The sequence below is a fragment of the Canis lupus genome, chromosome 18 (genome assembly GCF_003254725.2).
Source record: "Canis lupus dingo isolate Sandy chromosome 18, ASM325472v2, whole genome shotgun sequence".
Lineage (NCBI taxonomy): Eukaryota > Metazoa > Chordata > Mammalia > Carnivora > Canidae > Canis > Canis lupus.
Genome location: NC_064260.1, coordinates 38,524,678 through 38,540,408, shown reverse-complemented (window position 1 = coordinate 38,540,408; position 15,731 = coordinate 38,524,678). Strand labels below are relative to the sequence as shown.

Sequence of the window (15,731 nt, the reverse complement as noted above, 5' to 3'; positions counted from 1 at the left end):
CTACCTCCATGAACCCTGTCTCCAAAAAAAAAAAAAAAAAAAACCTTAAGAAAAAGGTAGTCTGTTGGGAAGAGTGTGAGGAAGGGGACAAGAAATAGAGGGTTAGCCCTGAGATGGGAAGACAGGGGTCTCAGGATGAGAAAGGGCAGAGGGAGGCCAAGAGAGCTGAGTGGGCCGGGGCCTGGGAGAAGGGGCGAGGAGGCAGGGCCGGCATGCCTCTGCTGCGGGCCGGAGCTCTTTTCACATTGTGCTACTGTCTGCACCTACCACTAGCAGTGCAATGTTAAAAGGGCATTGGCCGCGTAGCACTACCCAGCGCCGGCTGCCTCCTCAGCATCAAGACTTCCTCTCCCATCTGGGCACCAATCAGCTGTCCTCCTGGTGAGCATCTGGGAAGCCTATTAGTAGCCATACTAACAGCTCACATGTATGGAAGCACTTCCACCACGTGCTAGACACTTCAGAGTGGTGGTGAGACCGAATAACTTCTTGGCAAGTAACCTCCCCCATTTGACAGATGAAAAAACTGAGAGCCAGACAGGCACCACGGCCACAGTTACACAGCCCTTAAATTGCAGAGCCTAGATAGAACCCTGTCCTAAGTCTGACAGCTCTCCCATTTTTTTGTGGACCTATCTGGAGAGAGGGTGGAGTGGGTTCGGTCCAGGGAGAGGGTACCTGAGCAGAGGGGTTGGAGGGTTTGGATGCCACCTGCTGGTTGTATGAGGGTATCTTCCAAAGCCTCAAATCTTTAAGGACAAAAGTGGTGGCTTGTCTCAGAAGAGTTCCTGGGGTTGGAGGGTAGATGGGGAAGGTTGAGAGAGTCACTGATAAGACCTCCACAAGAAAGAGTGGGTGCACGGTGAAGGAAAAGAGCTAACCCTCACCAGGGGCAAGGATCTGTCCCTCTAGCATCCTGCACCTGCAGCTCTTAGGGCACAGAAAGGAGACCCCATCTTCACCTGTAGTTCCCAGTGTGACCCCGCTGGGACATACAGGGGATTTCATAGTGATGCTTCTCCAGGGCCCACCTGTCTGAGCATCCACGGTTTGGATAAGTACTGTCCATGGCCTGACCTTAAAAATTAAGTCGGATCCCTGGGTCCAAGGCCACTAAATGATTCCTTCCAGAGAGATTACAAAGAACTCTCTACCCCTCTTCTCTTTCCCACGGTATCTACGTATGTAGCTTAGTCAGAATTTGTGAGGGCAGAGCAGATTTGGGGAGCTTTAAGAAGGTAGCTTATTTGTGCCTGCTTTTCAGGGTTAGCATTGGGGTCTGAGAAGAGAAGCCTTCCTCCTCTTCGGTGCTAGGATTTCAGGTCCCTTGCTGGATGGAGCCTGAGAGCAGCCTCTCTGGCATCAGTGGGCGTGCAGAACCTGAGCGATGGGACAAACTTCTCTGAGGCACGGAGGTGTGGGACATCATTCCTTCGTGGCTTGCATTTGCCTTCTTGCATCTCTGGGTCTTCAGCTTCCCTTCTGCCTTTCTGCCCAGACAGCCTCTCCGTTCAGATGTTGACAGTTAGCTTATGTCCCTTCCATGTATTAATATTTCTGCTTGAGCCTCTTTGGGCACAAACAGCCATTTGATGATGTCACTCCCCTCTTATTAGAAAACAAGAATTTTTCAGTGTTTTCCCAATACCCTTGGGATGAAATCTAGATCCCCAAATGGTCTGTCTTTCCTGTGTTCTCTCTCTCTCTCTCTCTCTCTCCCCACCCCCCACTGGCACTTCCACTCTGGCTCGCAGTTTTCTCTGCCTGAATCAGGCCCCCTCCCTTTGTCCCCTTGTGCCCACCTGATGGCTCCTCCGCTACCTCCCATCAGTCATCACTTCTATGAAATCTACTGAAGTCTTCCTTGATGCCTCAAATCTAGGCTAAGCCTTTCCTAGGAGCTCCCGAGCCTACCCTTCCTACCACCACCACTGCCCAGAGCCCTTGTCCCCTGGCCCTGGATTTGCCTGGTTATTGTTTTGTCCTCCCACCAGACTGAAAGTGCCCCGAAGTCAGCCTTGTTCATCATTGCATCCCTAGTGCTGAACACAAGGCCTGGCCGGTCACAGGTGCTCTACAAAGATCTGCGGTATCAGTGAATGAATCAGAATAACAAGCTAGTGTACACCCCTCCAAAAAAATACTTCTATAATGTGCACAGTCCACCCTGCCGTTGTCTGTGACCCAGCAAACAACAGTGGGAATTTCACATCACTGCCAAGGAACTGCGCGTGGGTCACACGGCACCGATGCTGTGATTTTAAGCCCTTAGTTCCACTTGGTCCCTGCTGCCCAGGGCAGCACCTTGGTTGATCGATTTTCTGTTCAGCCTTCTGTGTGGCCACAAGCTGACCTGAACATTTAAAAAATCAGGCTGAAAGGCAGTGGGACCCAAGAATACACTGGTTCAGGGATGAGCCCCTTTCCAGGTACCCCATCCTGGATCCTGGCACAACCGGGTTCATTGTCCAGGGCTCTGGAAGAGGAGCTGACCTGGATGCTCCCGCTGGGACACGGCCCAATAAAAGTTCCCTCTTCACTAAGCTAATCTCATCCGAAGACCCATCCTCTGGCTAAAGCTCCAGTGGGGTCTCAGCACGGACGGAGCAGTTGCTGCCCTCTAGTGGCCCGAAGGGACAGGCCCCAGGGGGGTGGTGACAGGACCCTATACTGAAGGTGCTCGGGAAGGAAAGTCAAGAGGACAGAGTGCCTCCCAGTTGCTTTTCCCCTTTTTATTAAAAATAGACCCAAACACTTTATGTATCATACAAAAGTTTCTTTCGCTGGTGGCAGCCACGAAGGAAGCCTGGCCCCGTGGTACTGCTGTCCCACCTCCCCTCCACGGGACCGTGGCCCCGGGAGCAGCGGCTGGGCCTCAGCATGCCCAGAAAGCCCGCTCGCTCTGGAAGCAGCCGACCGGGGTGGGGGGTGTCCCAGGAGCAGCTTGCCCACCCCACCCACTGGCGAAGGGTAGATACTCCGAAAGTGCCTCTTTAGTGCCAAGATGAGCAAACAAGTGGAGTGAAATGGAAACCCCTGTGATTCTTTTATTTCCCAGGGCTTGGGATCTGGGATTTTTTTTTTCCCTTCCACCCCCGAATCCTTTCTCCTGCGAACGGGGGTGGGAAGCTTTACCGTCAGAGACTGGTGTCTCACGGTGTCTGAGGCCAAAATTTCACTCCAACACCAGCCCCTTCTCATCTGCTACTCCCGTGGCCTGGGACCTACCAGCCCCGTGTCTAAGGCTTGTCCTCCATTCACCCAGAAGAGAGGTTAGGGCCAACACGGATCCTTCCACGGTCCTCTGCCTGCCTTATACCCTGCCATTACCTCCATTCTCAGGACCTCAGCGTTAGAAGGACCCGCGACCATCTGTCTCTCCCTGAGCCTTGAACACCCCTGGGGTACCCCGGGCCCCTGTTCCCAAGGGGCCTAGGAGTGACGAGGTGGAAGGGGTGGGGAGGGGTGGTGGGAGTTGGGTTCCCCCCAGGGGTGGGGCAGTACTCATGCTGGTATGGACTGCTTGGCAGGGCCAGGGGACAGGTGTGGGGAGGGTGGGCATGCGGAGGGAGGGCACAGCCTGCCTGAGCCCCTCAGTCCCAGCCGTTGTCCTTCACCATGTGTGACATTTCAATGATGTATTTCCCCTCCTTGTACTTCTGGCTCGTCTCAAAAGCCTGCTCCTGGTGGAGGGGAAGCAGTGAATGTAGGACAAAACAGACACCCCCCACCTCCTCCTACCTGGTGTCCCCCCTCCCCCGCCCCCAGGGGCTGCCGCCCAGTCCAAGCCAGCAGCTCCCTCTTGCCTCTCGGGACCACGCAACACCCTGCAGTGGTCACTGGGGCTCGGAGGGCCACACAGCACCTGTCCACGTAGAGGCTCGCCCCGTCTCCGGGTACTTACATACTTCCAGCCCAGGGTGGTCTTGCAGCTCTCGCAGAAAATGTCAGCTACCGAGTGGAGCCCCGTGAGCAGGAGACGCTGCTCAGCCGGTCCGCAGCCCACGTTGACCCTGTCTCGGGAAACACGAAGGACCCAGCACCGGTGGAGTTGCTCTGCCAGTTCGGGCCCCCCAAGAGCCCCAAGGAACTTCCATCTGGGAGTGCTCCCCCGCCCCCTGGAAGCCCTGCCGGCAGCTCCGGCCCCCAGGACTAGTGGCTGGGCCTCCTCTCTCCGGGGAGTCAGTTCTGCCCAGACTCTCCACGACACAAGCTGCGGACTGAGTTTCTGAACCCCTTTGCGAAAGGAGAGGCAAAAGCCGAAGGTGCAAGGCCACCTGCTGATGGCTCACCCCCTTTGTCCACACTCTGACGCACGCGCACATACACAAAGAGAGAGGGAGACTCACACGGAGTTAAACAGGTAGGCTCGGCCATGGCTCCCTTGGAAAGACTGTGGAGACATAGGACAGACGGTGACTGCGGGGTGGCCCGAGGGCCCCACTGCCAGCATGCCCCAGGGGTGAGGAGGAGGGCGGACGGCTTTGTGGCCTCTCCCCTCGGTGAGTCTGGATGATCCCCGTTGGGACAGAGAAGAGAGGAGTGGTGGTCCCCCACCTGGTGTACCTTGGAAATAAGCTCATCATGTTTGGCCAGGTGTGCGCGGCAGTGGACGCAGCTGTAGGTGCGGTGGCAACGGGGCAGGTAGCTGCGGAATGTCTTGGCGGGGAGGCAGGCGGGGCCCGGGCCAGGATCGCAGCTGGGCATGACCGGCTGGAGGACGATGCCCTGGCGGGCCGGAGGGGCTGGCGCCGTGCAGCCCCCACACAGACGGTCGCAGGTGAAGCAGCGGAGCAGGTTGGCTAGAGCCGTGTTTCAGGGCAGGAGAGATGTGGGGGGGCTGCCCGGCCAGGGCCCCCCCAGACGTGAACCAGATAGAAATGGAAGTCACCTGCAAAGAGGAAAGAGTGCATCAGGAGAGTCTTGACCTCCCGAAGAGCCCCTCCTCAGGGGGAATGGAGAAGACCGCATCTTTGGAGACCCTCAGCGTGCCATCCCACTGTCTCTCAGGCCCCTGGAATCCCGGCTCTGCTGGTGGCCGGTCCAGGCCTCCGGTGCCACAGGCGGGGACGCAGTGTCTGTCCCTCCTGGGGCGGGAGGAGCCTTTACCAGTCTCCACCGAGAGCAGCCTGCTGCTACCAACGCTGCCATGGGAGCAACGTCATCGGCGGCGAGTGTCCTCTCCTGGGCTTCAGCCCTTTTGTGAGGGTCTGCATCCCACATGTGCTGGCAGGCTCGGGTTCAGAGCCTTTTACAAGTTGGGGAAGCCTGGCAGGTTTTCTCTTCTGCGCCTCTATTTGCAATGCAATTGGTCCTTCACAGATTTGGGAGGGGAGGGGGGGAGGCCAGCCCAGAAGGCAGGTACACACACACCCTAGTCAGCCCTCTCCTGGGGGCTGAAGTCCTGCACCCTGGGAACTAGAATTTCATAGATGTCTCCTTTGCTACCAGAGACCTCAGACGTGGCCCCTCGCCAGCCCTGCACTTTGGCCCACTCATTCCAGCTCAGAAACAGCAACTGGCTCTTTTCTCAGCCTCTGAGCCCCTTGATCTATATACTGCTCTTTGCTCACTGTTGCCTTAGCCTCAGTTAAAGACTTGGACATACAGCCCTAGGAGAGAAAATACCTTTCTTTCAGGCAACTCTAACAGCTGGAAGCAATGGGAAATGGGGATCACGTCGGGGAAGGCCGCATTCTGGGGCTAAGTGGTGTGCTGTGGGAGCAACGGGCAGCAGAAGTGGGGGGGGACTCCTGTTTTCCAAACCTATGCTTTGGGGTACAAGGCAGAGCATGTTTCCACCTTCCTCCTGGGGTAGGGACCAACAGCAGTGACTCTGTGGGTGACATTAGATAAAATTGCTAGGTTCTCATTAGGAAGGCCGAGGAAGATGTCATTATCTGCCCAGACTCCAGCCCCGAAGTGGCTGAGGGTGCTAGAGGCAGCAGATAAGAAGGGAGGGGTCATCTGTTGGCTCTGATAAGTGGGTGAAGTCCCGCCTTTTTCTCCATGGTGCCTTCGGGCCTGTGATGGGTGATTTTTTCAGAGGTGCCAGTTGGGTGCTCTGGCAATGCAAGACCACTAAGCAGAGTAGAGGCGGTGTGGCTGCGAGTGGCCAGGGCACACAGGCTCTCGTCCTGTCCTCTGCGGTGGCCGCCTGTGCCCCAGCTGTTCCAGCCTTTCCTGGGCCCGCCAGGTAGTCTCTCTGCAGAACCCCAGAAGAGCCCATCTTCAGTTTGAGGTCCTCTACCCCTGGCTGGGCCCTAGAAAGACACCTTGAGCTGAGTTCAGGGTGACATTGGGCTCCGGCCGCAGGAGATGGGCCTTTCTCACCAGCATCCAGTGTTCAGTGCCCACTTCCCAGGTCTGCCTTCAACTTTGCCTGTGAGTTCCCCTCTGCTGCGCTCCACCTACTGCACCGGCCAGGGGGCTTGCACTGGGTCCCAGCTCGCCAGGTCCTTCTCCAGCCCGCAGCTCGCCTCCCTCCCTCTCTCCCCAGCTTCCCCATCAGGCCAAGGAGAGGCTGCCCAGAAGGCCAGAGAATCACTCACAGGAGGGGGAGCAGGGGGTCATCGCTTCCCGGGCTCAGATCACAGGCAGATTCAAGTTGGGCAAATGAAGAAAAAAACAAAGGCAACCTGAGCACCAGGGAGAGGATGTTCCCCCAAGTGAGATGGGGCTGGACCGTGGGAGGTGGGGGCGAGAGAGCGCTGGCGGGTAGGGAGGGGGGGTGCTGAGCAACCAGCGCTGACAGCAGAGGTGCCCAGGAGGAGGCTCCAGGAACCAGGTGCGAATCCTGTGGCTGGGGGTGGGGGGACACGACACCTGCTCACAGTGATTTTCTCATCTGCTCCGAGGCTTCACCTCCCCCCCCTCCCCAGGCTGGCATTCTCGGCATGGTATGGTCCAAATAATTAGCAGCGCAGCCAGCTCCCCGGGTGGGCGGGCTTCGGGGGTCTGCACCAGCAGCAAAACAATAACCAGTGAGGCCTGATGCAGCAGCCAAAGTTGCCGGGAAATAAGTGCGGGAACCGTCAGAGCTCGGAGAGGGATGGAGGAGCTGAGAGAGAGGAGCCGAGGCAGCGGGGAGGGGGAAGGGAGGACAAAGGGTGGATGAATAATGCTTTTGCGATGGGGAGAAAGCAACACGCAGCAGGAGGAGGAAATTTGCAAAGGGGAAAAAAATTCATTTGGAGAAGGGCTGCCCCCTCACCTTGAGGTCTGCTCCAGAGATCTCCGTCTATCTCTCTCTCTCTCTCAATCTCTCAATCTCTCTGCTCACTCTTCTCTCTTCTCTTTCCGCTCCTTCAATGGGGAAGGGGATGGGGGCGGGGGAGGGGAGTTAGGGGCTCGGGCCTGGGGCTGCCAAGCTGGCCAGCTGCTGGGGGGCCAGAGGTTGTCTCTCGTCTGTACCCCGGTCTGTGGGTGAATGTAGCTGTGTGTTGTGGAACTGCATCATAACACTGTGAGTCATCCGTCCCCCCACCCCCTCACCTCCCACGTCAGAGCAGGGCTGGGAGACACAGGAGGCGGGTCGGCAGGAAGGGAGGGGGCAGGCATCAGGGATGGGTCTAGAGAAGGGTGCAGGGGGGTGGGAGCAGAGGGCCGGCCGGCCGGGGAGGCGGGATGCTAGAGGAGAGGCTGGTTGCTGAGGAGAAGGCAGCGTGGCCAAGGAGACGGAAGGAACCTGGGGAAAGGATGGGGCTGGGCAAGGATGGAGTAGGGGCGGCAGGGCTGGAGGAAGGGAGGCGGCCAGGCGGTGACAGTGAGAGATGGATGCAGAGTCAGGCGTGTGCACACACATCCAAGATGATACGTTCCCCATCTCAGCTCGGACGCCAGCCCTGACGCAGGGAAAAGGAAGACATATTAATTGTCACACGGGGCCAACTGTGCCCCCAAGCTTGAACCGGGCGCTTCCAAGCCTCAGAGCCTCAGCTTGATGCCCCTGAAGGACTCCTAGATGGAGTCTGACCTCTCTCGAGCAGGCACCTCTTCTCAGCTACCTCCACGTTCCTTGTGCTTCGTGAACAGAGACGCCCACATTACGTAAGCTTCTCCACCGGGCTGTAAACTTTGAGAAAGGTCCTCTGGGCAACTCCTGTCTGCATCCCGGGACTGCAGTGCCTAGCGCAGAGCTTCCCGACGGAAGATGATCACACACCGGCAGTGGAGCTGCATCTTCAGACGTGGTCCAAGTGTCTGGCGCTGGTGTCAGAGAGACCTTAGAATAGCAGCTCTGCCAGTATAGTCACCAGGAACCGCTGGGAACTTACTGATCCTTTTTGTGCTGCTCCGTTTCCTCTTCTGCTAAGTGAAGCTCATGATACTGACCTCATGGAGATGTGAGAGTGAAGCGAGGTAACATGTAAACACCTAAAAAGTGCCTGGCACGTGATAAGTACTTAGTAAACCGTAGCTACTTCAAAACGGTGTTCTCCACTTAATACCCTTAAACCCAGAGAGGATTTACTATTAAGTTCTGATATCTCAAGAGACGTGTACCAAATCTCTTTCTTATGAAGAACTTCTATGTTTCGGTGCTATTTTTCTATCAGCTTCCAATTATATTTCATTTGACTCAGATTCTGTTTCTCATGGAGTGCTGTCCTGTGTATATCTCTGAAGTATGTGGACAGAACATATCCTTTTTTTTTTAAGATTTTATTTATTTATTCATGAGAGACACACAGAGAGAGAGAGAGAGAGAGGCAGAGACACAGGCAGAGGGAGAAGCAGGCTCTATGCAGGGAGCCCCACGTGGGACTCGATTCCGGGTCTCCAGGATCACACCCCGGGCTGCAGGCAACGCCAAACCACTGCGCCACCGGGGCTGCCTGACAGAACATATCCTCTAAGATAAAACCCCCAATTTCTTTAAAGGATTTTTTAAAAAAGATTATTTATTTATTCATATTTATTCATGAGACACAAGCTGAGTCACCCGGGCTGCCCCCAAACCCCAATTTCTAACGGAGGCTAGCTACCATCTAGAAAATGAAGTGTGACAAAGATAGGTACTCAGGGAGGACAGCTCGTGGGTCATTTTTCTTTTCGCATGTAAGGAAGGGAAGCGTAGGTCAATGGTGGGTAATGGGAAGCATTGCTAGCTGGGTATGAAAAAATATAAGGAATTCTGAAGATTTAACCAAGGAAGATTCTGGGGTTGAAGATAAATTCTGAAACACAGTGCAGGTGCCTTGAGTGATATCATCAGAGGTTTGGAACTAAGAGGGAGACTTGGGTAAAGAAGGAAGTGTTTCTGTACGGGCAGTGGATGAGAGAGGAAAGGTAAGCAGAGGAGGGATTTGAGGAACTATTCTTGAGGAAAACAATGGGAAGTGGGAAAAAATGTAGGTGAGTAGTCCTTAAGGCAAGGATGGAAAGTTTGGAAGCAGAAAAGGGATGCCAATTAATTTAACTCAGGAAGAAAATGATCAAGGGTTTAGTTGGTGAGAATGAAAAAGACATGAGGACAGTCTTCTTTGGGGGGTGTGGAGATGGCAGGAATGCTTGGTGTAAGATGACAAGGGAGAAAAGGAGTGCAGGCAAGCCTAGATGCTGTAAATACTGTGCCCTCACTCTGTTTAAGAAGTAAGTTGGAGGGGATCCCTGGGTGGCGCAGCAGTTTGGCGCCTGCCTTTGGCCCAGGGCGTGATCCTGAAGACCCGGGATCAAATCCCATGTCAGGCTCCCGGTGCATGGAGCCTGCTTCTCCCTCTGCCTGTGTCTCTGCCTCTCTCTCTCTCTCTGTGTGATGTGACTATCATAAATAAATAAAAATTAAAAAAAATAAAGAAGTGAGTTGGAGGGACGCCTTGACTGGCTCACTAGGTGAAGTATGGGACTCCTGATCTCCGCGCTGTGAGTCAGAGTCCCATATTGAAGGTAGACATTACTTTATTTAAAAATAAGTGAAATGGGAGATAGTCTAAAGGCGGGGAGAGGTTTCTTTTCCCTAAATTCAGCTTGAGATGGCTGCACAAATAAGCCAAATAAAGATGACCTTCAGATAATTGGGAGAAATTGCCTCAAGGGAGAGAGTGTGGAGGCGAAGAAAGAGATCTGGGAAATAGACTGCTGGGAAAGAGGAGAGGCTGAGCTCATTCAGGGAGGGAATTTGCAAACAGAAGCCTGGAACTGAATTTTTGAAGGATGGTGAATGGTTACGGGATACCTGAGAGTTCACAGGAGAACTAACGCATGTGTGGTGAACGAATGAATTAAAGTAAACCATCAAGGACTAAGCCGTAGAAAGTGAGGATGGCACTGCCTGCTGACAGAATGAGTGTGAAGGTAAGAGTGGGTGTGAAAGAGCCAACCCAGAAAATTGTCCCAGGCTTCTTGATCCCGAGTAACCATGAGAGCCGGACTGAAGAAAGTACTCATCTATAAAGAGGGGGTGACAATTATAGTATGTGTTTCATAGGGTTCCTGAGAGGATTACATGAATTTACACCTGCAAAGCTCATTGAACAGTACCTGACATCTAACACTACCTGTTTGCTATCATGATAACTGGACTCGGACTCCCAAATCCTGAGTTTGAGTCCTAACATGGGCAAATCCCTTCCCCTGTCTCTGTCCTCCTTTGAAATTGGGAGATCATACCACTGACTTTACACGTTGGCTGAGAAAGAAAATACTGGAAAGGGCTTTAAAAAATTCAGACTGGGCAGCCCAGATGGCTCAGCGGTTTAGTGCCGCTTGCAGCCCAGGGCGTGATCCAGGAGACCCGGGATCGAGTCCCACGTCGGGCTCCCTGCATGGAGCCTGCTTCTCTCTCTGCCTGTGTCTCTGCCTTTCTCTCTGTGTCTCTCATGAATAAACAAATAAAATATTAAAAAAAAATAAAAAATTGAAACTGCTGTGCATGTGGATGGCTTTATAAGAGCTCCCCCTCCTCAACCTATAATAAAAACTCAAAAGCTAACGTCAGATGCTGTGTTACACTGTGTTACACTGTGCTTAGGACTTTACATGAGTCATCCATGCAATCTTTAAAACGACTTTAAGAGGTTGGGTACTGTTATTATCCCTGTTTTACAGACAAGAAACTGGGTCTCAGAGAGTTAGCCTGATTTGCCCAAAGCCACACAGCGAGAAAGTGGCCGAGCAGAGCACAGATTCCAAAGCCCAAGCTCGCGAGGCTGATGGATGCGGCCCCAACTGCTGCCTGCGGGGTAGGTGGGCGGCCTTGTACAACTGTTGGGAATTCAGGGAGGGAAACCGAGCCCCCCAAAGAAATCCCCGATCCGGAGGAGAGACGTTGTTGGGTAATGACTGGAAGGAATTCTTGGACGTTTAAGTGTTTTATTAAAACAAATTGTAGGGACGCCTGGGTGGCTCCGCGGTTGAGCGCCCGCCTTCAGCCCGGGGCGTGATCCTGGGGACCGGGGGTCGAGTCCCGCGTCGGGCTCCCAGTGCAGGAGCCTGCTTCTCCCTCTGCCTGCGTCTCTGCCTCTCTCTCTCTCTCCCTGTGTCTCTCATGAATAAATAAATAAAATATTAAGAAAAATAAATTGCAACGCCGTCTCGGTGCCAAGCGCTGTCAGGGAGGGGACGACACCCAGGCCGGCCTCCTCCACCTCCCTTAGCCCAGACGTCCCCGGGTCCCACGAGGGGTTCCGAGGGATTCCGCTAATTCCGCGACCTCCTGGCTTGTGGACCAGGCAAGCCGACGGTCGCGGGACCCAGACAGCGAGCCGGCCCGCCTCCCCCTCCCCCCGCCGTCTCTCCCGGGCTGCAGGTGAGCTGGAACCTCGGGGGCGAGAGTCCCCTCCAGCCGCGCCCCGGCAACCATTGGCTCCTCCGCGGGTCCCCGCCTCGCGCGGGGCGTCACCGCATCCTACCCGCGGCTCGCCGTCTTCGCAAACAAGGACGCCGCCGCCCCGCCCACCTATGGCGTCACGATCAAAACAATCTTGTAACTACAACTCCCAGAAGGCCGCGCGGCTGCGCGAGCTCCGCCGCTGGAGGCAGTTCCGGCAAAACTACCGATCCCGATAGGCATCGCGCGGCCACTGTTCCCACTGTTCCTGCGTCGCGCCTGCGCAGAACCGCCTTTGTTTCCGGCGTGGATCCGGGCGGGCGCGGCGTGCCGTTGGGTTTAGGCGCTGTCGGGGGCTCCTCGGTTTGCCGGTTTGTGTTTGCGGCTGTGCAGGTGAGAGAACGGCCGGCGCTTTGGGACCAGGGCACGTTTCGGCGTCTCGGGGTGCTGGGACAGATGCTGGACTTACACTTGCGGTTCGCAGTCGGAAATCGTTGTTCACCACTCCTCGGTTCCTCGGCGTTTTCTAGTTGACGAAGTAATTCTTCTTCCCCTTCACCGATCCCCACAACACTTGGGGAGATCAGGTGATTTGTCTAACGACAGTAGTAGCAGATGCTGAGCGGGTTCTTAGGCTATTTTCTTTTCTTTTTTTAAGATTTTATTTATTTATTCATGAGAGGCACACAGAGAGAGGCAGAGACGCAGGCGGAGGGAGAAGCAGGCTCCCTGCAGGGAGCAGATGTGGGCCTCGATCCCTGGACTTCGGGATCACGACCTGAGCGGAAGGCAGATGCTCAACCCCTGAGCCAGCCAGCTAGGTGCCTCACCCCAGGCTATTTCCTAAGTCCGAACCCAGGGTTCTCTGCTTTGCATTCAGTTTGCAGACGCCCTTTCTTGTGGACTAAGAGAGCTGGGAGGGTATTTGTCTCCTTTTCAAGTCGAGTATCCCAATAGAGTGACGAAAGGAGCGATGGAAGTGATATAATCAAGTCTTAGGTCAATGTGTAGATATACTTTTCTAATGTATGAGTCATTTATTCAGTCGGTGTTTTTATGAGGTGCCTATGGGTTGTCGAGCCTTAGATACTGGAAGTAACAGCAGCAAACCAGACTGCCTAACCCTTACATTCCAGTGGGGGTAGACAGGCAAATGTATAGTGAGACGGGGTGATCACAGCTAAGGGGAAGAATGAGGGTAAGGAGAAATATCCAGGGGAGGATTTTGAGTAGTGTCCTAACTCCTGTTTCAGTCTGGTAATTAATTTGTGTTCTAGGCACAGCAACTACACAGAAAAGATGGGAGAGGAAGCCAATGACGACAAGAAGCCAACAACTAAATTTGAACTAGAGCGAGAAACAGAACTTCGCTTTGAGGTGGAGGCATCTCAGTCAGTTCAGTTGGAGCTGCTGGCTGGCATGGCAGAAATATTTGGCACAGAGCTGACCCGAAACAAGAAATTCACCTTTGATGCTGGTGCCAAGGTGGCTGTTTTCACTTGGCATGGTTGTTCTTTACAGCTGAGTGGCCGCACCGAGGTGGCTTATGTCTCCAAGGACACTCCTATGTTGCTTTATCTCAACACTCACACAGCCTTGGAGCAGATGAGGAGGCAGGCGGAGAAGGAAGAAGAGCGAGGTCCCCGGGTGATGGTCGTGGGCCCCACTGATGTGGGCAAGTCCACAGTGTGCCGTCTGCTGCTCAACTATGCAGTGCGTTTGGGCCGCCGTCCCACTTATGTGGAGCTGGATGTGGGCCAGGGGTCTGTTTCCATCCCTGGTACCATGGGGGCCCTCTACATTGAGCGGCCAGCAGATGTCGAAGAGGGATTCTCTATCCAGGCCCCTCTGGTGTATCATTTTGGCTCCACCACTCCTGGCACCAACATCAAGCTTTATAATAAGGTCAGAGCCAGAGTCAAGGTGGGATGGAGGGAAGGACTGCCGTCAGGGTAGGAAGCTGTGCAAAAGTGTGCTAATTAAAACTGTCTATGGCCATTTCTTTGCTCCCTTTCAGCTGGGATTTCTGTCACATGACTTTGGAAGACAGTTTCAATTATGTCAATCTCAGGTTCTTAAATATTCCTGTGGCCCTGTTCTTAAGTAATGTACTAAATTTCTACTTAGGACACGAAACAGAAGAAGCAACATAAAATCGAAATCTGTGTTATGGGGTTAAAACCTTAGCCATTAAGAATGTCATTGTTTTCTGGTACCTAATAGCCACTTATTCTACATAACTATTGAGTTCTTTCGTTTTGTGTTTCCTTTCCTCACCTTGATGCTCTCTTCTGCAGATTACATCTCGTTTAGCGGATGTGTTCAATCAAAGGTGTGAAGTGAACCGAAGGGCCTCTGTGAGTGGCTGTGTCATTAACACCTGTGGCTGGGTCAAGGGTTCTGGGTATCAGGCCCTGGTGCATGCAGCCTCAGCCTTTGAGGTAGACGTGGTTGTGGTTCTGGATCAAGAACGACTGTACAATGAACTAAAACGGGACCTGCCTCACTTCGTCCGAACTGTGCTGCTCCCTAAATCAGGGGGTGTGGTTGAACGCTCCAAAGACTTCCGGCGGGAGTGTAGGGATGAGCGTATCCGTGAGTATTTCTATGGATTCCGGGGCTGTTTCTATCCCCATGCCTTCAATGTCAAATTTTCAGATGTGAAAATCTACAAAGTTGGGGCACCCACCATCCCAGACTCCTGTTTGCCTTTGGGTATGTCTCAGGAGGACAATCAGCTCAAGCTAGTACCAGTCACACCTGGACGAGATATGGTGCACCACCTTCTGAGTGTTAGCACTGCTGAGGGCACAGAGGAGAACCTTTCTGAGACCAGTGTGGCTGGCTTCATCGTGGTGACCAGTGTGGACCTGGAACATCAGGTGTTTACTGTTCTCTCTCCAGCCCCCCGCCCACTGCCTAAGAACTTCCTTCTCATCATGGATATCCGGTTCATGGATCTTAAGTAGAGACTGGTATGAAGCCTTGCTGCCTGGGGCATCGAGATCTTCTGGCCATCATGAAAGGCAAAAAAGTTGGGCTAAAGTATGAGACTCTGTTGAGGCCAAACAGACGAGTAAATAGTGAACTAGTAGAAAGCATATTTCTACCTCTTAAGATGGGTGGTGGGAGCTTAACTCTTCTGATCTTGAACCAAAAAGAACCAGGAGAACATAATTGGTTTCTTGGATCACCAAAGGTGCCGCTTTGTATTCTCCGAGGCCCTGGAGAATCGTATTTTTTCCACTATGCTACTTGGTGGACTAATTTTTAGGAGGAACTTTTTAAAAAATTATCACTGCTTTATATTCTGTACATAGCACTTGTTATTCCATTTATCCAAGATGAAAGATTGAATCAGAAGGCCTCTTTCTAGTAAAGTTCAAACTTGGGAAATTTTAATAAATATTTTTGCCATACCACAGAAGTTGGTATAATTTTTTTTTAATTTTGTTTTTCTCCCTAAGCATGATGGAAACATTATTGAAGTGAGTTATTGCTAAATGCTTCAAAGAAAGCCAAGGGCCCACCTTTGAGCCAAGCAGGTGAATTTTTATAATGGTTTTCCTTTCCTTGTAGGTAAATAGATGCTAAATCTGTTAATGCCAGGTTTACTTTGAGGAGCTACAGAGGCTGGTGATAAACTTGGATTGAGATTTCTGGTCTAATTATTTTCCATACATAGCTCATTTGCTCTCAGCTGCAGCTGTCTTTCCTATTGTCCTTCTGATTGGAACTGGGCCCTAGGTCAAGGTGTAAATTGAATTTTCGGGTGGTAAGAAGCTGGGAAAGAAAGCCCCATTCTCTTTGATTTCTTGCAAATGATTTGTGTTCCTAGTTTAGACTGGATTATTGAGTATTATCTGATACCCTTTGATTCATTCTTTCCACAAGTGTTTATTGAGCATATGCTATTGGCCAGGAACCATTCTAGATGGGGAACAAGATAGACAAAATCTTA

At 53.0% G+C, this 15,731-nt stretch overlaps 2 protein-coding genes and 1 long non-coding RNA gene across 6 annotated transcripts; 1 reads left to right on the top strand and 2 right to left on the bottom strand.

Annotated features, from left to right (window-relative positions):
* Positions 1-2,717: 2,717 nt before the first annotated feature.
* Positions 2,718-7,364, bottom strand: YPEL4 (yippee like 4). Of its 2 annotated transcripts, none has more exons than XM_035701836.2 (5): positions 7,214-7,364; positions 4,567-4,891; positions 4,350-4,393; positions 3,905-4,013; positions 2,718-3,683 (listed from the first exon to the last, which is right to left on the bottom strand). In XM_035701836.2, exons 2-5 carry the CDS (start codon positions 4,705-4,707, stop codon positions 3,594-3,596), a joined length of 384 nt encoding a protein of 127 aa, XP_035557729.1. In that variant the 5' UTR covers positions 4,708-4,891; positions 7,214-7,364; the 3' UTR covers positions 2,718-3,593. The 2 variants fall into 2 exon arrangements, with proteins under 2 accessions (XP_035557729.1, XP_025308036.1); XM_025452251.3 differs by lacking the exon at positions 7,214-7,364 and adding an exon at positions 6,552-6,697.
* Positions 7,365-11,293: 3,929 nt separating this feature from the next.
* Positions 11,294-12,014, bottom strand: LOC125752973 (uncharacterized). Its single transcript, XR_007403674.1, has 2 exons — positions 11,762-12,014; positions 11,294-11,483 (listed from the first exon to the last, which is right to left on the bottom strand). It is a non-coding gene; the product is annotated as an uncharacterized LOC125752973 (long non-coding RNA).
* CLP1 (cleavage factor polyribonucleotide kinase subunit 1) lies at positions 12,015-15,197 on the top strand. Of its 3 annotated transcripts, none has more exons than XM_025452252.3 (3): positions 12,015-12,163; positions 13,048-13,675; positions 14,068-15,197. In XM_025452252.3, exons 2-3 carry the CDS (start codon positions 13,070-13,072, stop codon positions 14,737-14,739), a joined length of 1,278 nt encoding a protein of 425 aa, XP_025308037.1. In that variant the 5' UTR covers positions 12,015-12,163; positions 13,048-13,069; the 3' UTR covers positions 14,740-15,197. The 3 variants fall into 3 exon arrangements, with proteins under 3 accessions (XP_025308037.1, XP_025308038.1, XP_025308039.1); XM_025452253.3 differs by having other exon boundaries at positions 12,064-12,357; XM_025452254.3 differs by having other exon boundaries at positions 12,070-12,308.
* Positions 15,198-15,731: the final 534 nt, after the last annotated feature.